We start from the raw sequence: 26,888 nt of genomic DNA, 5'->3' as shown, positions 1-26,888 counted from the left end.
GGTCTGCAACATTTTAAAGACCTTCTCTGTTAACATTTCAAGTTTCTGTAAAATCCTTTGAGTTGCACGTGAGGTGTAGAATGCGATGATTGCGACGGCTGGTATCACGTTAAATGCACTAACTTGGATCCCAATCTCACCCAACATGAAGTCAAAGTTCACTTACTTTTGTCATAATTGTGAGTGAACGCATGTCTGAATGCTACTTTTCCGATGGAAATTTAAATTTTTGCGCTAGTTGCCATTCTTTCTGTTACTTAGTTCTGTTGTTTTGTTCTTCAGACAGACCACATTATTTTGTGGTAATTTTTATTAACTTCTTTTCGCAGTCTTACATAGGTTACCATGTCAATTTATCTCACTTTACACTAGCCTATGCTTTCATTGCATCTATTATTCTGTATTAATGCAGCCAACACTGAAATTTGTATATATACTTTAAAATATGCGGTTTGATGTAAAAGAAGATGTTAGTGAAAAGAAAGTTTTTATTCCATTTATTGGACTTCGAAATATGGGAAATACATGCTATTTAAACAGCATTTTACAGGTAATTTCATTTTTGTTCTCAATCTGACTAAAGTATCTTAGGCTATATTATGTAATAATACGGCTCAGTAAACATTTGACGCCTATGAATGTACACAAAATTAATAAAAAAATATGGGTGTAGTGTAAAAGTGCACAACCAATTGATATCACAATTTGGCTGGTAATGGCCTAGCATATATACAAATGCACCGCTTGGCTGTTCATTTCTGCACCAGACACAAAATTTTATTGTGCCAGTCCATCTTTTCTGTGTTATCAACAAAACGTATTATTTTAGATTTTATACCATTGCCCTGAGTTTGGCTTGGAGCTACTGAAATCGATTGACTGTTTGCAACAAGAGCAACAGAAAACAAGGAACTATAATAATGTATGCCTTAAAACTGATTTGGAAAGAAGTATTAAATTAATGAAAGGTTGGTATACAGCTTAGTATTTTAGTGCACTCTGCAATGGTTCCCAACCTTTTTTGGCTTAAGGCTTCCTTCACAAGAAATAAATGTTTTGTAGCACCCACAATAAGAATTTGCAAACCCACAGTAACATTTATGACAAAAATGGCTTTTTCTATAGCTAATGGCTATAACAAACTACTGTACTGATATTCATGTTTATATTTTCAAAGTATGTTACCTCGGTGTATGCTACAAAATTAAACTGTGTCTTGTAATAGTATTTTGGATTGGGCAAGTACTTTGCTAATTGGTTTATATGATATGTATAAATATGTGTTATTTAGAATTAAATGCACTATTCCACAATATCAGTGAAAATCAAAGAAAACTTCAACAACAACAACAAAGTTTTCATGAACAGGAACTTATTGAAATTTCTGCCATTTGTCCAGAATTGCTCGTCAATTCTTTAAGGTATTTTTTGTCTTTATCTAGAAGTAGGCCTACCATGTTATGCAGTTTTGTGTTTTTTCAACTTGTTTGTAACTAATTAATTAAATGAAACTTGTAGGGGGGTACAGGCCTTAAGTAACAGTAACAAGTTATAAATTTCATAATGACCTTTATCATTTAATTAAAATATTTTGCCCACATCGGTTTATTTACAATCTTGCAACATGGCTACCATATAAAGATTATTAAGCATTTTTTTGTTCTTGAAGCAAAAGTGGATTCTTAAAAATAATTTTGACTAGTTAGTATGGTAAGAAATTCTGAAAAATTTTGAATTAGTTGGCCAACCTAGTGGTGCTGGGACATTTCACAATATTATGGTGTGGCAAAACTAAATTCTGTTAAGTGTAATACATAGCATTTGTTTAATTGTGTGACCAAAAACTGCTTTAAAATGATTGTGTCTAATCTGCTGAAAGTGTTTGATCAAAAAGAACATTTTCAAAAATACTACATATAGTCAAGTGGGGCAAAAAAATGCAAAATTGACAAACTTTTGATTTTCTCGCTAAAAAATGGGCCAAAAAGTCAAGTTTTACCCTCTATTGATCAATGTTAATATTCCATTGATGTATCCAAAAAATTGGAGCATTATGTTTATTCTTTTTATTTTTATCGAATATTTTGTGTTGTTTTTTTTCCCCCAGTGTTTGGGGCAATAAAAACCATGCACTGGGTAAAAAAAAACAATCAATTTCGACAGCAAATTTTGTTTATTAAAAGCAACACAAAGCAGAAGAAATAGCAATATATACAGATGAGGATGAAACTGTAACATCTTGTTCAAACAAACAAAGAAGTTTATGCATTATGAAGTCCATAATTGCTTAGGAACACAAATTTTTCTTTCACTTCCTCTTCTTCGGCAAAACCAAAATATGATTTTGCACATCCGACAGAAGTTAACACTGCGGTTGAAGGACCCCAAAAACAATTTTCAACGTTGACTATATCTATGTCTTTCTTTGTTGGCCAGTCCCAATACACTGCATCTTCTGAAGTTGATTTCTAGTCCCAAAACTTAAATTCAGCTTGCTCAATTTTTCCATCAACCTCGTCTCTGAAGACCTTCAGAAGTTTTCCCCAATAATGTGTTTTTGGTTTCTCCCAAAACACTGCAAAGTACTTTCCAACTTGCTTTTTGTTTATTTCCAATTTAATTGTTCTCTTTTCTTTCTTCTGTTCATTTACACTTTCTTCAGTTACATCTCTTCTCTCTTCCTCTACATCTTCCATTCTAACAACTGTGTCTTCTCTTGTTTCGTCATTCATTTCTTCAGATTCATCGTCAGACTCTTCTACCATCTCATCCTCTGTATCTACTCTCCTCATGTCTTCATCCATTTGTCTTTGAATTTCTCGCTCCATCCTTCTTTCTATTTCTTCCTCCTCCTCCAGGTCCAGTGAATTTATTTCTTCATCTTCGTCTGCGTTCCTTTTCCTTCTCCCAGCTTTTCTCTTTTTTGCAATTGTTCCATTTGCTTCAAAGTTTTCAACTTGCTCGTTAAATTCTTCATTTGTTAAAATGCTTCCATTCATCTTCACTCTTTTTCTTTTTTTCTTCTTGTCATTTGTTTGTCGTCCCCTTGATTTTAACACACTTTCTATCGAAACCGATTCATCTTTTGACACAAGCCATATTTCATACTTCATCCCTTCGGGAGCGTGAAGTTGCAACTCATTGATGATGTCCTTTGTTGTTCTGATCCGTGATTGTACTGTGGTGCTCGTCGATGGTGTGGAAACAGCTTAAATGTTGCAGATTGATGAGGTGGATGGCATTTCTTCCACATTACTTGACCATTCAGTTTCCTGTGGACTGGTCTTTTCCAAAATTGGATTGCCTTCTTCATCTTTTGGAGAAACACAATGCTACCAGGACTGGTTAAACTAACACTGAACAGAGACTTCTGAAACTGGTAAATGCTTACAAGAAGGTTAAGCTTTTGAATGACTATTTGGCAGGAGTTCAACAAAGTGGAATGGTACATAATTCAATTAACTACAAAGAACAACACAAAATGATTGGAGAGTGAAACTTCACGCTTAACTTCACTCGCTTAACTTAATTTCAAATGAATCATCAGTACATTAGGATTAATGTATTTACTACAGATCAGGAAACTGAGACAATGCAAGTAAAACATTAAAATGCTAGTTTAATTCCTTATAGCAAGCAAAATCGTTTTAAAATGAAAGTTATTAAAGATGGGGTAAAAAAAAACAAGCACAGGGAAAATAAAAACAACTGTCTTTATTTGCCCCAACACATTGTGTAGTTTTGGGGTAAAAAAAGATAACATAGAATAGAATGAAAGGTTAACAGCAATCAAAATTGAAGTACTGGAGTACAATCATACTAAAATATCATGTAGATACACATAAAAAGATTGTGATTGTCAACCATCGTTTTCGATCCACAAAAAGTTTAGTAAAGAGCAAAAAAAGTTTTTTTGGACCGTTTTTGGGTCAATTTAGTGATTTGCATAGTTCCTGAAGAGTACTTACCTCTAGACCTGTATTGTATGTTAAAAAACTATGCAAATAAATGATGTTTCTAACCATGCAAAGCTTTTTCAAAAAAATCATTCTTAGGGGGAGTTGTCCTTTTTTCCCCAAGTACCCCTATGTTTTTTTTTGCCCCAACTGACTATACCCTTTTTTCCTGTTTAATGTTTTTAACTGCCAGTATGCCACAACGAATGCTGATGGATTTAATACCAACCAGGATTATATTTGCAGGGATGTTTATCCTATATTTGAGCCATACACACAGCAAGATGCCCAGGAGTGTTTTCATTGTATACTCAATGTATGCAAATCAGCATTGTCCGCTTTTTGTGCAAAAGAAGATAATGCTAAGGTCATTTTGTTATACAATACACTGGCTTTTTATTGTGTTCTTCAACCAATGGCCTACATTTATGCCTTCAACCAGAAGTTTGTTTTTAGGCATTTCCACAAGGTGCACAAAAGATAACTCACAAGATGTTAGGAGGCAGAAGACTGATCCCGAGTCAGGTGTTAACTGCTGCAGAGAACAAAAAAGTTGATGTTACAACAGAGCCACTTCTCAAGAAACAACCAGCTGTTCCTCAACCAAAACCCCGTAAATCCTGTAGAAAAGGGAGACATAACCATAATGAAGGCAATACTATCGGTGATGAAGAAAACACATTGTCATCACCTCATAAGGAAACTTCTATGTCATCTCCTTCTGGATGCTTTGATAGAATCAAAAGAAAGCGTAAAGTTCTAAATAAAGACTCCCAAAAACTCTCAGCAACAAACAGTAACCAGAAGCAATTTATTGTCAAACTAGGCAAAGACGATGAAAGCAGCACTGATTGCAAAATACCTCCAGCGAAGAGATCTCGGGTTGGTTTCTTAAAAAGTTCCAGTCATAAAACAATGCCAGCTATGTTCAGTTCTCTTATGTCTAAAAAGACTAATGCTATACACGAAGAAAGCAAAACTGTCCAAAATGTGCAGCCATCACTGAAAAATGAACCATCGAATTCAACTTCAGATAACCAACCCTCGAAGCAACAAATGAAGTTCAATTCCAGTAGTTCAGTTTTCCACAATATGTGCCAATCAAACGAAGATGAGACCAGTACATCAGGACAACAAAGTTGTACTGGAAACTTCATAGAACAGCTTTTTCAGGGTGAACTCCTCTCAACAACCAGATGCATGGAGTGTGAAAACGAGGTCAAAAGAGACGAAAAATTCCAGGTAGGGTAGAATTTGTTGAACACTCAAGACCTGATATGAACAATCCTTCATTAAAATCTATTCTTTATTTTGTTTTAAGGACATAAGTTTGCCTGTGAAAGAATCCTCGCTAGGAACTCGTGATCAACTAAGTGGGTTTATGAAACAAGATTTGATGGAAAATTCTGTTTGTAGTGAGGTGCAGTGGATTGTGACATTTGATGATTCACACAACTTCGCATTAGTTTTTTCTTACTCATTAAAATAGTCAACAGCTAATTTTGTAATTGGTAAATTTTGATGGTGTATTGTTATTATCTTTATTGCAGGATCAGAAGTGTAGCTTGTCCTGGGCCTTATCAGAATTCACTGCCACAGAAACCATGGATGGAGAAAATAAATATTTTTGTGATTTCTGCTCCAGGTATGTGAGCTATATTTCAAATTAAAGTGCGTTATCTCCTCGATACAAAGCGTTTTTTAAACTGCACACGTAGACTTTCTGAAGGAGAAAGAAGAATTCGCTTTAAACGATTACCGCCTATTCTTGCATTCCACTTGAAGCGATTCTCAACAACAAATGGAACCTCACTGGATTTTACCACATCTGTAAGTGTCAGAAGACATAGATAACAAACTTTAAGTAATTTTAACAACATTATTGTTGCAGGTGACCAAGATAAATAGTCCATTTCAAATTCCCAAAACAATGCAATTTAGGGAATGGTGCTGCACCAACTGCATTGAGAAAGATTTAAAGTATGAACTGTTCGGTATCGTTGTACACAGTGGCACAACAATCACTGGGGGTCATTACTTGTCATACGTTAAGTGCAAGAGAAATAATTATGCAGGTACTATTTTTACCAGAAAGTTGTTTTTGTTTCCAATTCATTTTTAAACCGCTACCTTCCATCCTTGTTTTTGGACAGCAACTTCTCAATTATGTTTTCGTATGTCTGCAGATTTAGTAAAATATGAGGGAAAATGGTTGGAGTTAGATGATGAACACTGTCGTATGTTATCTGAAGATCAAGTTAATGCAGCATTGCTTGATGGAGATTTCGAACTTCACGCCAGATCACCATACATGCTATTTTACAATCGTGTCGAATCTGCCTGTTGATTTATTACTTAATTTACCTTTAGTTAATACTGATACTCTGTTTTGCTGTCTTTAGCACACTACTTCCATGATTTATATATTTTGAATCAAGAAATGGCTATTAGTTAAGACTGTTTCGTAAGTGTTGTTGTAAATGTACAAGCTTGTTTTTGGTTTTAATCAATTTTATGTAGTAATTGTAAAAAATTCTAATTTCGTACTGTAGGCATGTCTGGTATTAATCATTTACACATATCACAAAATATCCGTACATGTGATTTACTGCTGGATTTGAGCTTTTTTACTTCATAATAATACACCTGGCACAGCAGCATAAGAAATTACCTCAAAGGATTGTGTTTATCATTTCAACCTTTCTGTTACTATAAATGCATCATCATCCAAATTCATCCTATCATCCAAATTTTGAATTTCATTTTACTACACACCCTTTTATAGGAAATGCTCGAAATTAACCAAAGTATGAAATGGTAACCAAAAAATACAGTATGATACATCATGCAATTGCAAGACACTGAGAAAGCAATGAAAAAATGCAATATATGAAAAATCAAAGGCAGAACTGACACTAACATACGATGTACAATAACACAAAGACAAAAATTTTACACTTATTGCGCATGTTTATATTGGACTATTCTTGGAAAATATGCGGTGGAAGATCATTAACTCAAAATACTCATTAAATTACTTTGAGTTCACAGCATCGGAAGCTTGAATTATTGGAAAATAAGAACTGAACCTGGCCACTACACTCAAATTTCGTTAACAACAAACTTAGAGACCTATTAACATGCTCTAAAAACAGATGCGGACAACTTATTGCATGGCATGATGAATGATATTTCAGACTAACTTTGAAATAAAGAGGACAATTAAATTTAAACACTGGCTATCACAAACAGCAGACTTCAATTATTATGCATATACATGAAGCAGTAAATACAGAAGGTAAAAACAAAATCAGTGATTGTCAACAACAATAGGCACTAGGTAGGAGTAGTTTTTAAAAATGTGTCAGGTAAAGATGGATAAAATTTATTACATAAAAATCTAGCAATAGTTTGTGCAAGTCATGAAAAATCAAAATCTATCAAGATCAGTGCTGTCACTTGCTGAAATGAGATGTGTTCGATGAATGTCATTCTTTGATTTACAACAGCAGCATAATTTTTCTTTATATTGCAAGCCATTGTCCCACAAAGCAGAAATGCCTTCAAGTGTTTTGCCTCGGGTCTCGGGAACTACGAAATAGATAAAGATAACGGAAACAATGCATAAGAAAGCATTTACCAAAAAAGGCCAAGTTAGTCCACCAGTCTGTTTCATAAACCCCAGAAATGTTGAAGAAACTACTAAATTGGAAGCCCAATTCAAACTGGTGGTAAATGAAAACAGCCTTCCACGTAATTGCATTGGAAATATTTCGCTCAAAACTATCCAGGATACAGGACCAAAACTCATAGAATATGCTGCTATAAATATCATTAACAAGATTAAAGCAAAATATCTTAAAGGTGGGCTGGTAGGGTCACTTGATTTAGCATTTGATGACGATGTGTTAAAAGCAACTGTGTTATTGGGATGATCATCAGTGCAAATGGAAGTGTTTTCTAAATTGCTGTTTAACGTTAACAGGGCCAAACCGAGTATTGTTATGGCCATTGCAACAGACCCAGCTAAAAGAAAGGTCCTTCTACCCCACTTGTCAACCAGCAGAAAGCACACTATAGTCGCAAGTACTTTTGCAACACCAAGTCCAACTGCTCCTAAAGAAGCAGCAACATCCGAGCGAAATCCCATGTTGCTCAAGATAGTGTTGGCATAAAATAAGACATTTGGTTCTCCTGTACTTTGTTGCAAAATAACCAACAATGCCCCGATGCAGGCTGGATAACGAACTCTTTTGCCCAATAAATCTGCACACTTCAAAGCTGGAGCTGATGCAAATTGACTTTCAAGGCGTGAAAATTCTTGATCAATCATTCTCTCTTCTTGTTCTGTCTGATGAATTCTAGTAGCACGTAATGTTTGTTTGGCAGCATCAGCTTGTCCTTTCATAAGCAGATATCTTGGGCTAGGTGGCAAGTACAAAATCAGAAAAATCACAACAAAGGCCCCAATGCTTGAAAGACCAAACATAAATCTCCAACCATTAAATAAGTCATTGGAAAAGGCTACATTCATAAAATATGACAATAGAATTCCAATTGTAATACCAAACTCATTTAACGAAACTAAGGAACCCCTGATATTTGCTGGAGCTAGCTCGGACACATAAACACATTCGGATGCAGCTGCCAGTGACATAGCAAAACCCAGCATCACTCTTCCGATTATTAAGGTAACATAGTTTTGCGCAAGAGCTAAAAATAATGCTCCAGCCAAATAAAGGATACTTGATGCTATAATTGATGGTTTCCTTCCACATTTATCAATAAAGTATCCACCAAAAATTGATCCAAACAGCGCACCAAGCAACATAGAGCTTACTATCATTTCTTCCATTGTGCATGAAAGAGAGAAATGCAACTTTAACTGCTTCAGGGCTCCTGCTATAATGCCTATGTCATAGCCAAACAAAATTCCTCCACCTGTAGCCAACAATCCAGTGAGGAACTTGATCTTCTTAGGCATCAAAGTCTCGGCCATCTTAAAATTGAACTGGTCAGGTGCGTATATATACTGAGTCAGTACAGGATATAACCCTCTTTTAAAACCTGTTTAACACATCTTCCATAATAGAAATGGCCCTAACTTACTGGTATCAACACCAAATCAGCTGATGGAAGAATGCATCTGCATACAAATCAGCAACAGAACACTTTAGTCTACAGCTTGCCACTATGAACAATGTTTTTGACTAGCAAGTTAACAAAATTGATAAAAAAAAGATAACTATAAAACAGCATAATTTTTGTTAGATTATTACTGGCATTTTTACTGCAAAAAGCGTTTGTGTTCGTATAAAATGCAAACTATTTTATTATTATGACATATATAACCATAACAAACAGTTACTACCAACATTACTCTAAAAACTACTGCAAACTTTTTACATGTATGCTTTTTGCAAGCCAACATCTTCAATAATAATGGGTAGCATAACAAAATTTCTGTGAAAGAGTAACTTCCTTTTGGTCCACTAAACCAGGGGTGTCCAAACTTTTTCACTGAGGGCCATGTGCTAAAAAGTTAACCAGTGCCACTATCTGGTAACGTGACGCGACACCTGATCGAAAGACACTTTATCGAACGACACTTAATCGAACGACAGTTTATCGAAAGACACTTAATCGAACGACAGCTGATCGAAACGACACCTGATCGAAACGACAGTTGATCGAACGACACTTTATCGAACCGACAGTTGATCGAACGACACTTTATCGAACCGACAGTTGATCAAACGACACTTTATCGAACCGACAGCTGATCAAAGCGACAGTTGATCGAATCGACTGTTGCTTCTCCCGCACACAGTCATAGCAAAACGTGGCGTACCGTTGCATTGTTTGCTGTAGAAAATTAAAATTTGGTGACTTTTCATAAAAAATGTTCAGCTATCTGTCCATGTTTGTTTGATAAAGTTGGATTTTGTAATTTTTGAGATATTGTGATATTTATATAATTTTGCTCTCTCTCCGCATTGAAGCGTATTACTCATTTACGCACCAATAACTTGACTAACTATTCTTTTTCGTTCTCTTTTCACAGCGGGGGCGCGGCGTAACAAGAAGAATTTCTAGAAATGTGTCACTTTTAGAAATACCTAATCTTTGGTATGAAGTTACGCTTAGGGTTAAACTATCCGAATATCGGTTAACCAGATAACAAATGCATAATACTATTAGTGCGTTTTTATACCTTTTTAGCAAATTTTGAACTCTTGTGTTTTCAGAAATAGGCAGTCTAGCAGAACAAAAGTGGCGTTTGACTCCATGTTGAACTTACTTAAAAGCTTAATTGACATCTCTTTGTCCTCTATTCTCTTTAAAACGTTAAATGTTGAAAGAATTTATTCTATTATGTCACCAACAATACACAAATCAATTGAAATGCTTAAGAAGAATTATAAGTTATCCTCTAGGAATTAACACTTTAAGAGATGTATTGCAAAGTGAGGATTGGAATTCTACAGAAAGCTGTTTGAGATCAATTGCATGCTTATGAATTCACTAAATTAAAAAATAAATTATAAAATACCAAAGATACCAATAAACATTAAGAATTTGTGAAATTTTGGACAAAATATACGAGGTAACATACATGTATATGTAAAAGCTATGTCACACTTAAACATTTTTACAATCGACACATTATGTTTTACTAGAAGTTAGGATAAAACGGCTGCTTTGTGCTTACCGTTTATTGTCTGGTTAACCGGTAAGCTGAAACAGAAATATCCGGATGTATCCATTATCCGGATAGTAAATGTTATTGATATCCTAACTAATCCTAGTTACGTGTGATGGTCTTGGGCCAATAAAAAACAGGTTCCGGGCCGTATTTTGAACATTCCCGAACTAAACTCTTTTAAATTGCCTGCATTATAAGTATGGTAGGCAAGTGAAATGCATTGCAGTTAGGTTTGACCCTTTGAACAAAAAATCTGCAAAAAGTAGAATAAATCATGGTTAAATTTGAATTTAGATTTTATTTATGTTAATGCAATGATTGTGTGGAGTTTTGCTTAAGCAAGGTAAACAATGCATTCCAAAATTGCTTCAAATACAAATTAAATCTTGAGTTAAAACAATTCCATGCATACATATACCATAGAAGATCCTTAATAAATCTACGAATAATCAACCACCCATTAAAATCTAATTTTCAGGGGCCGACATTTTCTTATTTAAAGTATTATACATGCAAAATCCCCAGTTAATAAGTCTAGACTCCACACAATGGGAGTAGGTAATCAGTATGCAGATATAGCAGTAACCTATGTCACGTTTTATTTAATGCATGTGAAGTGTGATTGAACCCTTTAAAAATGGAGACACAGGTTGGGTAAAAAAAGATTTGTAATGCATTCGAAATTATTTAGCAGATGTTGCCCTTAGTTGCTGTTTGTCTTCTTTGACCAAAGCTTACCAGATCGCAACAACTTGCCATGATATCTTCTCGCTATGTCACCTTGTATAATGGCACGTTAGGTGAGTGTCGTTTTATTTTTCAAAAGTAGTTTTGGAATGGTTTAATACAATAAACCTGAAGCAATTGCACAATGCCAATTTAAATGCTCTATGTTTAAATATTTTTTGTTTTAATTTTGCACTGTAGAACTACAGTATAGCAAAAATGGGTGAAGTTGTAATCAATTCGAACAACACCTTGGTGAACTGAATGATGTCCCAGGTTGGTTCCGCATAAGTAGTGTATGAGAAAAAATTATTTGCTCTTGTTTAACTACTATATCTTTAAGGCATACCACTATAAGCTTGTCTACGGAAATTATAAAGAGCCAAAATGAATTTTTATCTATGAGAGGACCTTAGCTAGAGAGCTAGTTATAATGTTCGTAAAATAGCAAAATATTGTAAAAACCTGCTTTGAATAATTCACACTAAAAATATAATTGTAAGTTAAGTTCAAGTCTTGCAAGTTGAGGTCAGGGCAATGCCATCAATTGCTTGTGATTTTTGAATGACAAAAGTAACGAGAAAAAAACAAATGTGTAGTGGCCTGGCATGGCTGCATTCAAGATTGCCTTGGTGTATCTATGGCATGTTTTGTGTCTAGTTGTTTCCATTTTGGGCAAAGAGAAAGCTTAGCCCATAACACTTTGGTTTGTTTGCTTTGTGAGTACACTATATACACGTTAGCTGTAACCAGGTAGATGAAGATATTTGTTTAACTTCTTGCCCAGAGTATCAAGAACATGAAAATTGTTAACAAATTTTAATTTTTTATGTTGTTATTTCTAGACTTAATATGTTAAAATTATATTTTTGTAGATGTAGACTACCATTTTATGCATCCCAATTAAGCACAAAAAATGGCAATGGCCTGATCTATAGCAGTACAAAAAAGCTCAAACTTTGCTTAGTACTGTTTTCATGGGTCTAGTATACAAGTGCACAACCACAGGATGCTTTTGTATAATGGACCGCAGCTACTCAAATTGTGACATCATCTGGTTGTGCACTTGTATACTAGACTCGTTTTTACTATCAGTCAAAGTTATAAATATTAGTTATAGCTTTATCCCAGCCCAATGTGGCAATGTTGCGCCAGATAAGCAAAGTTTTTTCTGGTAACTTAGCCTAAAACCGATCAAAAATATTGGCAACGTTATGTACCGAATAGGGGATACGAAATGAGGGCATACATTATTGGTGTACCGATTGGGGGGATTACAGAGAAGGGGAATCATCACATAGACATTAAACTAAACTGTATCAGAAAGAGAAAACTGGGCCACGTGATCACTAGTACTACTCAGTTCGTGTTTGCTTATTTTATTTATATAGTTTGTACATCATTTGTGCATCAGTAACACATGCCCCCATTCGGTACATCAGCTAATTTAATGCTAGGACTGTTTAAAACGAAATAATAAACGTCAACTCTCAAAGTTGACACTTCATTGACGTTATGCATCAGTAACGTATGCCCCCAATTGGTGCAGCAGTTATTTCAATGCTAGAACTGTTTAAAAGTAATAAATAAACGTGAACTATCAACAGTGACGTAAAGGTATCAGTTTGCAAGAAAAGGGTTTGTTTATATGATAAAAACGTAAACATTAATTAAATAAACTATTAAACACGTAATGTTACTATACAACGTAACTATATAAATAAAATAAGTAAAAACTAACTGATAAATGAGCATATGGCTTTGTATCCTTTTTATGGTGCAGTTTCATTTATTGTCTATGACTGGTCGTTCGCGAGGATTCCCATTGTCGGTAATCCCCCACCCCCAATCAGTACATCAATGTCGTATACCCCCATTTCGTATCCTCCAATTCGGTACGTAACGTTACCAATCCTACTTAAACGGATTGGCAACAACTTGCTATTTACTAAGTCATATTGCAGTATTGAAATTATTTTACCCTTAGAATCACGTGTTACAATTTGGTTACATCACTATCTTGTTCAAACGCAAAGTACAACAATACTAACATAAAAAGATTATTACTTTTGGTTTAATCAGAAACCGGAATTTATAGCAATAACTTTAAAAATTCATTGACACTTGATGAAAATGTTAGTAGTTGTGATAATATTGTGATAATAACCAAAATAAATATACAGATTATGTAGGATTTACAATTCTAATATTTATGTGTCGTTTTAGCAAAGAGTAACACGAGCCACAATCATTTCCTGTACCATTGTTGTGACGTAATATTTTTGCCTTTCTCGCAAGCGTTCAGTTTGTCGAAAATAAGTTTGTTAGCGTATATCTGTACGAAGTAACAAGTCTGGGAATAATCAGCAATCAGCAATTTAATGCAGTTGAATATAGCTAAGCCAAAATGCTACTACATCGACTGTTGAATGAAGTGCTTTTGATGTGCCAATGTTCTGTCAATTTGTAATCGTATAACGAAGAAACAATATAACCAGTTTATACAATCAACAAATTTGTGCAAACTACTGAACAGTACAACTTAAGATAAGCTCAGTGTTAAGTCAGACAACTCTGCTTGTCGGCTTCACAAGACAATCAGCTTTTAGCTGAACAATCGAGTCTAGGATTGATTAAGCAAACAACGACCTTGAGGCTCATTATATCGATGACAATAAACATTCAGACAATCAAAGATTGTATTGGAGTGACTGGTACAGTCAAGTTCAACTACAATAACCAATCATTCCATTACATAGTCTATACGCAGATTTTTTCTATCAATGTAATTTGAATGCCCACATGAAAATCTCTCGATCTACTTATTTTATTACTATTTCCCATTTTCGTGTAAAATAAAAATTTTCATTCTGAAAAGTCTGACCATGAGAAACTGGCTTTTTATCTTAGGAGATAGTCTTCATTGTATGGTAACGACATCAATCGCTTTTTGCAATATTTTCAGACTTCGACTTCCACATCCACATTTTATAACCAAAAAGATAAATATTATAGTGAAGAATTAAAATTAAAATGATTGAAATGAATGATTGACACATCACATGTACGTTCGCTCTACCAAAATTATTGGAAGATTTATGTCCCCAGTACCCACCATCAACGCTAACGAATTAAAAAATGTAAACAATTCGATAAAACAGAGAAATTTAAAGAAATTTACATTTTGTGGCGGTGACATGGTGCCAACTGTCAATCACCAAATTCGTGAATTACAAATTATAATGTGTTCTACTGTTTTGACGCAGTTGTTTTTCTGTGTCATTTAATCATCTTTTCTATAAATGACACGTCATCAGAAGTGGAGTCGTAAACAAAAGAGCATTTGCTGCAGCCTGCTGTTTACCAATGGCACCCTGCTTTTGCTTGTTGCTCAGTAATTCTCAGGCTGCTGTTAATGACGTAATCTAAAGCAGCTTAGTTTTTCAACAAAGCTAGCGGTTGATGTTGATTTTTCCAAGAAAAGTGTGTAGGCTATTGGTTTTTAGAAAAAAAAATATATATAAAGATGAGTTGTGTGGATGAAGATAGCACAATTTATGTTTACGTAGAGTCGTAGACCCTAAACACCTTTGATGTAAGCAAAACAGTAAGGTGTGCTGTGTTCAGCAGCAACCAATAGTCAAATTCTACTCGAGCAGTCACAGCCGTTTAATACGTCACAAACAGCAGCCTGTCAGTTGCAGAGCATCAACCAACAGAATGGTGCTACTCAAGCAATCACAGTCTGCTGTTCTTTGCTTCATGAACAGTAGCCTGTCAATTACTGAGCGTTAAAGAATAACAGGATGCTATTTTAAAGCAGCAAGCTGCTTTACGACATTAACAACCGTATTTCTGTACACGACCTTGTCTCTTTAACGTCTAAATCAGTGGTTCCCAACCTTTTTACACCAGGGAACCGATAAAGATTTTAAAAAATGTTCACGGACCGGTAAAGATTTTAAAAAAGTGTTCGCGGACCGGCAACAAAAGATCGTAGTGAATAGAACAGATATCTGTAATCTTTTTGTTAAACAAAGTTGACGTTGCGTTTGCGGTATCAACGAAAGCGAGATACGTCAGTTTTACTGCTTCGAATCGCTGTAATGCTACATCGCTTCGCTGCTAAAAAGCAGCAGGATGCATTTAGCGACATCACGAGAAAAGTTTAGCATGTGCTCAGTTAAAACTGCTATTGCATCATCAAGGTAGTTGCCGATGGGTATAAGCTTTAATTCTCACGTCACGAACACGAATGCGGTTCGCCGTATTTCCTTACGAAAAATTCCATTGACAAAACGCTTAGTCACCATGACCGTCCAATTATTCCGCGTCGTCATTGGATGCTTTTTGGTTTTCGACACACCTCCAGATCTTGGTTGGTTGACTCAGCTTCACTGGCTGTGCACGTTATATAAGTTGACGAAATCAGAAATCAGATTAGTTTGGAAAATATTTTTAGGTGTAACATTCAAACATTGTGGCAAGCAGTAGCGTGAACTTGCAAGATTACTCATCATTGCTGTTTGATTTTTCAAAAGATTCATGTTGGCAGAGGTATGATAGACCTAGCAAAGCCTATATATATGGCTATAGAATATGACTGTATGAAAATGTTCTTCATCGGACTAATCACTAAGGAAAGTCTTTACACGACTTTGAACAGGATGATTCCTCATTGTTCAAGCCCCAGTTACCAAGTTAACCTTTGAGCAAGCCTGCAAGTTTTGATAGTCACAAATTTTCTGATGTCTTAATATTTAGGTCTGTGTTTTGTATCTCGCTTAATTTGTCCTAAGCTTAGCTTCTGTATGATTTATTTTAGCCTAAATACAGCTTGGAATCTTGCATTTTTGCCTATACATTTATTTATCGAGTTACTTCCTTGCTAGCTTACTTACATTGTAGTGTAAAGACTAGTTGGGAACATTTTAGGTTTTGTTTCTAATATTTACCACAAAAATAAAATGTCTGAGAATAGCCACACTGCACATGGGGAGACTCCTGAATGGGGCAAGCCGTTTAAAAGGTGAGTGTATGGTTTTTATTGATTTGACCTCAAATTTTTTTGCAATAATAACTTATTAATAAGGCTTTATTTATGTGAAATCCTGATATGTTAGAATTGTGTGTCGTCCTTTGAGATGTAGCCTAAGTCACAGACTTTTGCAGTTTTATTCTTGGATACTGGTGGTTTTAGAGCACGTTTAAATATTTAAATTAATTTGATAAAAACATGCTGTTTTAATGAATGGTTATAGCTTTAGAGCTATTCAAAATAAGATCATGACACAAATCATTTAATTGGTCTAGTGCAGAATTTCACAATCAAATGACATCGCAATTTCGATAGCAGGACTTAGTCCAGATTGGAAAGTTTGCTAAGTACACGCAGGAGATTAAACTTAATTGCGCATATAATGGCTATTGTGGTATCTTGTTGTGTGGGCCTTTCTCAACTTAAAACCGCAAACTTTCCAATCTGGGGTCTAGTATGAGAATGTGTAATGCGGTTACGCAATTCTTCCTTAGCCCCTTAAACTTTTATCTATTTTTCACTTAAACCATTAACATGTCTAGTACTGATACGACGACGACATGTTTGAGTTATTACCTTTGATAATTTTTTGTTAAAATGCCATTTGTCAACTTTGTAGGGTCACCCCTAGAATGCTATCAAAACGTCCAGTAGAATTACTCCAAACTGATCTCATTTACAAAACAATTTTTCTGTCGTTCTGGGGTACTACTGACTACGCTCTGGGACAATCACAAATGAAACTAGTAGTTGGCCAGCCAACTTCAATATGGATCGAACTATTAACCCGGATGTTGTAGAGGTGATAAATATTGGTTTGAAATTGCAGAGGTGTGAAATCCTTGGTGATTTATTTGAAGATTTTAAGCTGAAAACTTGAAAATTTACGGTTTAAAGGCTCCAGTGCATGTTGTTTTTGTCCAAAATAGAAATATAAGTGTGTCGTTTCCAGCCCAGGTATCATTAAAGGCCAAAATTCAAGTAGAATTATGTCGTGGTTTACCGGTAACAGCTAGTTGATTTCATGTACTTTGCATTGAAGATCTTACCTCTTTGCATGGGATTGTGACACTTTAAGCATAAAATCTATAAGTTGTACAAAATTTTATGTTTAGCCTAAACCAAGTTGCTGCTTCTAACTGTGTGCTAGCCTACCAGCCTTTAGTTAATGGAAAATTTTGCACAGATTGTATAGACTGACGTTTGTGTTAACTTTTTGGATATTTTATTTACAAAAATGTGAGGACAGTAATTGTGCTTTCTACTCTTAAGTGATCATGACCCAATTTTCAGTGATTTTCAATCCAAAGTTATCGCAAACCCACGTCAGGAACCTCCCTAAATTTTGGCTTGCAACAGTATGCAGGCTAGGACTGCGTACATGCTTAATTTGGACAGTACCTTTGGACTAAAATTTCTAAAAAACCACCTAGACTTTACAGAAAGTTTTGAACTTAAAATTTTACTTGCAACTCCCACCAAAATAAATCTTAGCCTGGTTCTGCAACTAGCTATCGCCAAAACCATTTGAATCCAGCCCACGTCGGTGTCACAGGCGCGTTGGACCGGAACATTTCTTACTTTTTTAATATGACGCTTTGGCTGCAACATCGTCATAAACACAGAGTAGCCCACTTAAAATTGTGTTCTTAAAAGAAAGTGACCCCTAAAGCGTGCTTTCTGACAGCATGAAAATAATGCCTTTTTAGAAGTTACTGCAAACATGGAGCTCTAATTTAGCCTACTTTATTGAAATGCACACAAATAAAATACTAAAAAGCAAATGGAAATTTGACAAATGACCAAGTTCAGCCGGCCCCAAACACACTTTATCTTAACTGAGTCGGCGCAATCAATGGTGATGGATACAAATGCATTAACTTTGACTAACTCTTCGCTATGAACGCAGCTAAAAATGCATCTGAAAAGAAGTTAATCGGTATACCTAAATATACAAAATAACTTTTTCATTTACCGATTAAATGTGAAGACGTTATCTTAATCCGATTAATATTAATGTAATTAATATGAAAATGGGCGGCTTTGTTGTTTTTGCTCAGTATAATGTTGTTATGGTTTAAAAACATGAAAATATTGTCTATAGCAGTGGTGGCCAACCAGTCAGAGACTAACAGCCTCAATTTTATTGTGTTAACCGCAAAGAGCCACATCATACACATTGGCACACATGAATATCACCCCTTCTCTTCCTCACTCACATACACACCTTTGTTCAGCTACATTTAAAAACGCCATTTTGACAAAACACAACCATTCTGACGGCAAAAACAGACACATGACCGACCACGCACTTCCCAACTGTGGTTGGAACGAAGCTGCTGAATTATAAAGTCTTAGCCAAAGTTGATTTGGAACATATTCATACGAGTTATACTGTACACTCTACAAAAACCAAATAAAATATGAACGAAAGAGCCGCGGGTTGGACAGGCCTGGTCTAAAGATTGAAATTGTACAGTCGAAGCCATTTTTCACAGCTTCTTGTAAATTTATGTTAAATGTTATGACATAGTAATTCAAACCTAACCTAGATCTACCTTCTAATCTTAATTTAAGTTCAATTCTACCCTAAGTTGCTAAAATCAACTTTTTGCATGCTCTTACCCATTTACTCAACCTACCGCTTACTTTAAACAGCGGGCTGTGTGAACTACGTTTGGTGAAATAGTCGCTCTTGATTGTTTTTGTTTGTTTGCTGGTTAGTGATAGTTAAAATCAATTGAAACTGATTTATTAACATATATTGTAGCTGATGAGCTGGCAAGCTTTACCATTGAAAGCTGCATGAGTAGTGGAAAAGTTAAAAACAGTTCAGAATAGAATGTGGTATTCGCATTTGATTTAGCCATTTCAAATAAGTTCAAAATCAGTATATCCTTTTGGATTGACTATCTCTTCTTTGAAACAAACTCAATGATTATGAGTGTTTACACAGTCAGAAAAACTGAAGCACACTGCTGACAAACAGATTTTATAATAGTTCATTGGTTATCTGTAGGTATGATAAGTTGCATACACATATAACTGATTCAGATTCTTTTTATTTCAAGCTTTGCAACCGATGCTATTCATGTTGGTCAAGAGCCTGAACAATGGAAGTCCATGATGGTTGTACCGCCTATAACTATGTCAACAACTTTCAAGCAGTATGGACCAGGAGACCACACTGTGAGTTAGTATTCTATTTTTAGTTACCGTATGTGCATTATAGAGTCAAACATCTGAAATGAGTGGTGCACTTATTATTATGAGCTACTCTGTATAGGTATGCAGTGACAGCTCATTAACGCAACTTTTCTAAAGTGAAGTGTTTGGATGAAGTGAATTAATCAGCTGTCAAAGTGCCTATTAAAATAAATTTAACAACTATCCTTCACTTTAGTATCAAAATCTTTGTATCTCGAAATCTCAGTTTACTCTGTCAGCTCCAGGGAGTGAGCAGCACGCTTTGTGTCTAAATTAAAAACTCATTGCAAAAAAACACTAATTTTACGCACATTTTCTGCCACTTTAAACAAATTTCACTATAGCTCAAACTTTTATGAGTAATTTAATACTTTAATAAGTAATTTGATTTAATAATCCTTTTGCTGGTATACTTAAGTTTAAATTTTTGATGTGGAGTTGTGTAGATGATTGTATATATATATTTGTTTTGACTTAGACCTAATTACATTATATCGATAAATCGATAGTTAAATAACAGAATGCTAAAAAATATTTCTACCACAGTTTTAAAAGTTTTGTCTTATATCAACTACACACTTTGGATAATGGCTAATGTTTTGTATGATTGCTGTGGTTCATATAATATTGTTAATTACTAATCATATATATATTTGATTAAATTTTAAGGGATATGAATATGGCCGTAGTGGTAATCCCACAAGAAAGTGTCTTGAAACGTGTGTTGCTGCTCTAGAAGGGGCAAAATACGGTATGGTTTTAAAGTTGTAATATTTTGGCTATTATTGCAATGTGGTAGCTTATGCCAGTGCCACAGTTGCACTTTGTGAAACTGTTTGAAGCACTTTACATTCTATGTCTTAGTAGACATTAATGGAATCAGAGAAATCTTGTTTTTTCAGGCATACGCCTTCTTAAATGATCGTAACTCTTTTCCAATGTTAAAAGTATTACAACATCAGCAACCAACATTCGAGACTTTAAACTGTAAATTTAAAGCTGTTGAAACCTAGGAAATGAAATATCTCAAGAATACTGGATACACGCTCACCTGTTTTTAAAATGCGCCATTTTAAATGTTGAAAGTTTAAAAAAAACAAATAATATTAAACAACATTTAAGATACTTAAATTTCACAGAAACTATTGTTCCACATTGTAATTGCATGTAATATTGTCAAACTATATAATAGTTTGACCCTTAAAAAGCCCTCTAATAGACCATTTTTATATACATAGTCAAGTATTTTCAAAACTCTATACTTAGAGCTACTTGTTCAATGTCTTCCTGCCTTTTCAAATCAGTGACGTTTTTTAAAGATTTTACACATTTTATGGGGATTTATGTCCTTGCAATCTCAGTATATAGCATGTCTAGGTTCTCAATATTTCACAAGCCAATAAACAAAACAGATTGTACGCATACGTATCTTACTGCCTTGGAAGGTTATGATGTTAGCGTAGATTACTTCAACAAACTGAGACGTGACACAGGTGCCTATTCAATTATTTCGAGTACCCAAATTTAATTGTAAATTAAGCTGAATAGATTTATAACGAGTGTATAATTGACCCATGCAGTCTCCCTTTAATGATTCAATTTTTCTAAACGAATAGCTGAAAACTTAGGCATTACAAGGGCAAAGTAAGACTTGTGGTGAGTTTGAGCATGCCACAAATATTTTGGTCAAAGTAATTATTATTTCTTAAAGATATTAAAGTGTAACTTGGGGAATGTAATTAGTAATTACAAAGTGATTTTAGTTGTAAATTTAAAGTATGGCGTTGCATTAAAGAAATTACCTCCTGGTGCAACTTCTTCCATCTTTGTTTGTTAGCTCAGTTTGTTGGTTTGCACTAATCAGAATTGCCTGACAATTTGCTGTCTAACAAACTTTTGTTGAACAAAAATGATTGTTTGTTAAATATGTGTGGGTGCATGGTCCACTAATTTATGCCATTCTTGTTTCTTAGCATATCGTGTTTGTAGGTAAATAAAATTTGAAAAATAGTCAGAATTTAATGCATGCATATGGCTAAATCCAACTTTTTGTATAGGATTGGCATTTGCTAGTGGACTTGCTGCAACTATGACAATCATCAACACTTTAAAGGCTGGTGATCATGTTATATCTACAGATGACGTTTATGGTGGCACAAATCGGTAAACATCTTTTGTAATCTGTATGATACTGTTTCTTCATAGAGCTACCATGTTTTGCCTGTGGTTTTTAGCATTTGTAAATAAGTTATTCATCTTGGTTGCGAGCTTGCTATGTTTGAATAATACAAATAATGATTAAGTTTAAATAGGGCTTGAAGAAGAATGTGTAACTGACTTCCTGTACCATATTTCATAACCTCTGAAAGAAGCTGCTATGTTGTTATAAGCTTATTTTTCTATAAATTTATTTGTTAATAATTTTTAGTTATTTCCAAAAGATTGCATCAAAGTTTGGGCTGGAGTTTTCATTTGTTGATTTTACTAATCTGGATAATGTCAAAAATGCATTGCGGCCCAACACAAAAGTAAGTTGACTGCAAGTCATTATTATAAGCCCAAAACCAAGAGTTAGCGTGCTGTTATTCAAAAGTATGAGTTATCTACAAAATGGCCTCCGGCTAGAATGTTGGGCTTCTCAAGTTTATTGTAATAAAAGCCCTACCCCAAATACTTCAGAAGCAAGTAGTAGTTTAAAGTTTTGACACTTTAGGCCAGTTTGCAGGCGCGGCTAACATTTGTATCTGTAAATATGTATACACCCGTTGGTTTCATTGCATATGTTTTTGTTATGATGTTAGTTTTTATGTTTGTTTGGAATTGCTTATAGATTGTCTGGGTGGAAACTCCAACCAATCCCACCATGAAAGTTACTGATGTTCGGGGAGTGGCTGACTTGATAAAGTCACAGGAAGGTTGCATAATGGTGGTTGACAACACATTCATGTCATCTTACTTTCAGGTTGTTTGCTGGGAAAGCAAGATTTGAAGAAGTTTGAGCGAAATACCATGTTTTGATACATTTCTGACTTCTAAACAAGTTTATGTGCTAGTGTGTGCTTGATTTGTTATGCAGTACTATGATACTGCAAACAGTGATCATCTTCTTACTGATTATATTGCTTTATTAAAAAACAAAAATCTTTGCAGAGACCACTCAATCTTGGGGCAGATATTGTTTTACACTCTGCAACGAAGTACATGAATGGGCATAGTGATGTAGTGATGGGTTTACTTGCCACTAGTAGCGATGAAATATACAAGAAATTGAGTTTTTTACAATATGGTAATTTTGTTCATTTTCTAGTGCATTTGTTACTCTATAATTGGCACTTCAACTCAAATGATCTTTGCCTGCTTTTCATTTTAATGCTTTGCTATTCTTCAGCCACTGGTCCCGTTCCTTCTCCATTCGACTGTTATTTGGTCAATCGTGGCCTTAAAACTCTTGCCGTTCGTATGGAAAGGCACCAAAAAAATGCTATTGCTGTGGCAACCTATCTTGAGCAAAATTCAAATGTTATTAAAGTGAAATATCCTGGTCTACCTTCTCATCCACAGTATGAGATTATGAAAAAACAGGTAAAGGCATCAGATTGAAAGCATATTGTGTAGATGATATTCTATCTATAGTCATGATTTTTTGTTTAATTTTATGTTCACTATCTGCAAAATCTTAGAGTATTAGAGTTTTACCGTGAAAGCATTACATAATTATTAACGCTAGTTTACCTGTTTTCAGAGAAATGCAAAACGTCCACTACAATAAATAATGCTATCTTGGTTATACCTGTTTTCTGCACCAGCCAATGTTCTAAAGTGTGGTTCAGCATGAAAAATTCAACATTAGCATGTCAACAAAACTTTAAGTACTAAGACGTTTTCCATTTGTAGGCCACTGGATGCTCTGGTATGATTGCCTTCTGGTTGAAAGGTGATCTTAAAACTGCTAACGTATTCCTCAGGTCACTAAAAGTTTTCACATTGGCAGAAAGTCTCGGTGGATTTGAGAGTTTAGCTGAACATCCGTGAGCAACGTTTTCTTTGATAATAAAATAAAGATTTCATTTCGTACTAGTTTTGCCATTTTTAACTGCACTCACAAATATTCAAGCTTGGAACTATTTTGATGTAGTTGGCTAAATGCAAATCTTTTCTAATATTCTTACACTACTTCGTCTTGTTTGTGTCTAAATATGATTTAGTTAGTATATCGTTTTAAATAAAATCCTGCTTTACATTGCAGTGCAATTATGACGCATGCATCTGTTCCACCTGAACAGAGGGAGAAGCTTGAAATTGGTGACAACTTTATTCGTCTTTCTTGTGGTATTGAGGAGGCCGATGATCTCATTAATGATCTTGATCAAGCTATAAATGCAGCCGTGAGTAGTCATTTTGCAGCCAACATAAACCATTTTATTAACGTCTTTATTTTCCACCCAATTCATCCAAATTAAAGAAATACTGAATTAGTTAAAAAATAGTTAAAGTGACGCTCCATTTGCAAAAAAACAGGCTTGGAATAGCCGATTATGGAGAATTAAAATATTTAATGCGTATGTAAACCAATATTTAAAGAGCTGTGGACGAGTGATAATAATATGTGGTTCAAGCCAAGCAACCGATGAAAAGGAAAAGGAGTGTTAAACTTTGTATATTACTATTTCTTTTTCTAGTTTTAGTGCAGTTTGATTAGTGATAAGTTTGCCAATGTTGTGCATGCAACGACTTGGTGGATAAAAGCCCAAATTTAATATGCTGTTTTAAAGGAGATGTCACTGCCATGTTCCTGTACTCATTATATCATGTTACTCTCCTAATCATTACATTTTCTTTTGTCAGGTTGCGGACTAAGTAGTTCCAAACTCGAAAAGCTGCTGAAATCCTGGTGTGTAGTGCAATTATGTAGTTTAGGTAATCAGTTCAACAATTATATATTAATCTTTTGCTTTAAAAAAATTGAAAGCAATGTACTTATTATTTGCCAGAGTGAAAATCTATTACTAGAACTTAACTATTGTTATCATTACTTACCTAGTATTTTTTCCCGTATTTTCAAGTGCGTACACAAAGTTCCTTGAAAATACACAGTGACTAAATTTAACGTTCGCAAGTACTGTTTTTTTTACAACAAAAGTGTCTGCTTTTTTCCGTGCATTAATTTTTGATTTAATACTGGTTTGAAGAAAAAGTACTGCCTGATTAATAACGTTGATTGATTACAGAAAAAACTGTTTTTTTACGTTTTGAATTCTGGTCAGGTCAAGATAACCTGAGTGAACGAATGGCGTTCAATTGTGTGTATTCTTAATGGAAATATATTGTGCTTGGGTGTCGTGGTTTCTGGTATCTTACCAGCATTTGGTTGCTAATATGCTGCACATTACGTTATCGTGTTTCACTAATTACTATCATTACAATAGACTACTCGCTAGTTCCTATGTTGCTGACATTATGTAATGCATTTACCGAGCAATCCAGTTCATCATCCTGTATTAATTTGTTGCCAGCCTTCGTCTTTAGCAACAATAAACATTTTAAATGGCTGGAATCCTTACACTATAGTTACGTACGATGTTAGATTTGAACAAGAACTTTAGTTTAACTTTTCCTTTCTATTACGTGAACTATGCTACCAAATTTCATCTGATTTTTGTATATGTATTAATTAGATGCTCTTTGAGAATAGCAAAATTTGCATGATTTCGACTTCGAAGAATTACAAATTTGCATCCCGCTTTTGATGTTCAGTCATTGTTGAAAACTTTCACACAGCTATTTTCGAGAGATTTTTTGCAAGACCGGTACAAAATTGTTGCGTATCGGCTGCCATAGTATGGCTAGAAAATTCACGGCCCGGTTATGTTATGTTATGCATTCATTTGTATATTTTGTTTTGCAAAGCAGCCTATATGCAAGGTAAATCGGAAATTCTAAGACCTGCGCCTTTTTCATTGCAGTAGTCAACAACGTTATTTTTGGTCATGTTTTTAAATGTAGGTTCTACATGATAAAACAGATTAATGGTATCCAACATTCGTTGTCGCCTTCGTAAACGTTTCAAACTTTCTTTTAATCTGTACAAACGCTTACAGGAGTGGAATCTATTTTCAACTTAATCAGTTAGCCACTAAACTTTGCAAATTCCGAGGAAAAAGTTTGTGCAGTATTTGGAGATTACTCCATTTTGACAGGCGTTTTGCTCACGGTCGCTGTCATCATACCAAACTGTTCTGATTGTATCAGACGAAGTAGACTGCTTAAATAGGTGGAACGGCATTTTAAAATCAAAATAAATGGGTTAGCCTTCTTTGCAAAGTGAATAAGAGCATTCCGCGCAGTTAGATGAAATGAAAAACGTACTTAAAGCGTAACGTAATGGAGGTAACACGTGCAATAATTAAACTACAGTGGTGCCACAAGCTTACAACAATGGAAGGTGAAACCACCACGAAACATGTTAAGTTAAACTAAAATAAAAAGGCACAGAGTAAATAGCCAATATTAATATGTACATATATTACACAAGAAAACGTTAAGGTCGTGCCGACGCCGCACGCAGATGGTTGGATAAAGCTCACCAAAGGAAACACCACCCCAGGGACTGGGGTCCCGTTTCTGTAGCCAGGTTGGCCAGATAATGAGGCTCTCAGGTGCACGAACACACACAAATATTTGAGACGTCATTCTTTGAAAAACATACCGCATCCCTTTCGTGAACAAATTGAATACTAAGATCAGTGGCGGAAATCTAAATTATTTGTGGGGGGAGGCAATTTTCCTTTATGTTTGAAGTCCAAGAACATAGAATCGAATGACTAAAAATTTTCATCATTTCCTCTTGTTCTTCCTGAGATATAAAATTTGTCGAGAACTGGAGGTACTTTTCTAAATCTGGCGATTCATGTGCTCGGAGGTTTAGAAGTTGTACGTAGTTGCCATCTTCATTGGAGTGACCTCTGAATGCTACGCCTTGCTCAAGAAAATATTGCTTGGAACTAAATAATTTTATCAAGGATTCCCTCGCGGCATTTTGTTGGTTTTTGTGGCCCTCATTGATTTTTATTGATACTGAATCATTTTTTATGGAACTAAATTGGTTAACTGCTAAGCGGGGATTTCCCGAATTTTGATGCGATTCAAAGACCTTTTGGTTACACATACATTTAAGTTAAGTTATTAAATCCTGAATATATAAATGTTAACTCCTTCTTTTTCGCTAAACTTAGCAAATTTAAGTTATTGGCTTTTG

At 34.9% G+C, this 26,888-nt stretch overlaps 3 protein-coding genes across 4 annotated transcripts; 2 read left to right on the top strand and 1 right to left on the bottom strand.

Moving 5' to 3' along the window:
• The first annotated feature begins 314 nt into the window (after positions 1–314).
• LOC143459265 (ubiquitin carboxyl-terminal hydrolase 1-like) lies at positions 315–6,633 on the top strand. Its single transcript, XM_076956340.1, has 10 exons — positions 315–550; positions 830–968; positions 1,292–1,421; positions 4,203–4,323; positions 4,413–5,198; positions 5,278–5,376; positions 5,507–5,601; positions 5,675–5,786; positions 5,848–6,031; positions 6,143–6,633. The coding sequence occupies exons 1-10, from the start codon at positions 446–448 to the stop codon at positions 6,301–6,303; spliced, it is 1,932 nt and encodes a 643-aa protein (XP_076812455.1). The 5' UTR covers positions 315–445; the 3' UTR covers positions 6,304–6,633.
• Positions 6,634–6,702: 69 nt separating this feature from the next.
• On the bottom strand, positions 6,703–11,229 carry LOC143459266 (solute carrier family 2, facilitated glucose transporter member 10-like). Its single transcript, XM_076956341.1, has 2 exons — positions 10,669–11,229; positions 6,703–9,102 (listed from the first exon to the last, which is right to left on the bottom strand). Exon 2 carries the CDS (start codon positions 8,953–8,955, stop codon positions 7,387–7,389), a length of 1,569 nt encoding a protein of 522 aa, XP_076812456.1. The 5' UTR covers positions 8,956–9,102; positions 10,669–11,229; the 3' UTR covers positions 6,703–7,386.
• Positions 11,230–15,867: 4,638 nt separating this feature from the next.
• On the top strand, positions 15,868–25,375 carry LOC143459669 (cystathionine gamma-lyase-like). 2 transcript variants are annotated; one of them, XM_076956896.1, is made up of 11 exons: positions 15,870–16,417; positions 19,498–19,615; positions 20,303–20,384; positions 21,691–21,796; positions 22,062–22,161; positions 22,464–22,595; positions 22,784–22,919; positions 23,022–23,215; positions 23,528–23,661; positions 23,880–24,018; positions 24,479–25,375. In XM_076956896.1, the coding sequence occupies exons 1-11, from the start codon at positions 16,356–16,358 to the stop codon at positions 24,488–24,490; spliced, it is 1,215 nt and encodes a 404-aa protein (XP_076813011.1). In that variant the 5' UTR covers positions 15,870–16,355; the 3' UTR covers positions 24,491–25,375. The 2 variants fall into 2 exon arrangements, with proteins under 2 accessions (XP_076813010.1, XP_076813011.1); XM_076956895.1 differs by lacking the exon at positions 24,479–25,375 and having other exon boundaries at positions 15,868–16,417; positions 23,880–24,453.
• Positions 25,376–26,888: the final 1,513 nt, after the last annotated feature.

The sequence above is a fragment of the Clavelina lepadiformis genome, chromosome 5 (genome assembly GCF_947623445.1).
Source record: "Clavelina lepadiformis chromosome 5, kaClaLepa1.1, whole genome shotgun sequence".
NCBI classification, from domain to species: domain Eukaryota; kingdom Metazoa; phylum Chordata; class Ascidiacea; order Aplousobranchia; family Clavelinidae; genus Clavelina; species Clavelina lepadiformis.
Note: the sequence above shows the minus strand (reverse complement) of the source record. Positions and strands in the feature narration are given on the sequence as shown.

Coding starts and splice junctions, on each gene's coding strand:
- LOC143459266 (XM_076956341.1), bottom strand. CDS start 8,955: ATGGCCGAGACTTTGATGCCTAAGAAGATCAAGTTCCTCACTGGATTG.
- LOC143459265 (XM_076956340.1), top strand. CDS start 446: ATGCGGTTTGATGTAAAAGAAGATGTTAGTGAAAAGAAAGTTTTTATT. Junction 1,422..4,202: donor TTGCTCGTCAATTCTTTAAG/GTATTTTTTGTC, acceptor TTATATTTGCAG/GGATGTTTATCCTATATTTG. Junction 5,199..5,277: donor AAAGAGACGAAAAATTCCAG/GTAGGGTAGAAT, acceptor TTTTGTTTTAAG/GACATAAGTTTGCCTGTGAA.
- LOC143459669 (XM_076956895.1), top strand. CDS start 16,356: ATGTCTGAGAATAGCCACACTGCACATGGGGAGACTCCTGAATGGGGC. Junction 23,216..23,527: donor ATGAGATTATGAAAAAACAG/GTAAAGGCATCA, acceptor TTCCATTTGTAG/GCCACTGGATGCTCTGGTAT. Junction 23,662..23,879: donor GAGAGTTTAGCTGAACATCC/GTGAGCAACGTT, acceptor TTTACATTGCAG/TGCAATTATGACGCATGCAT.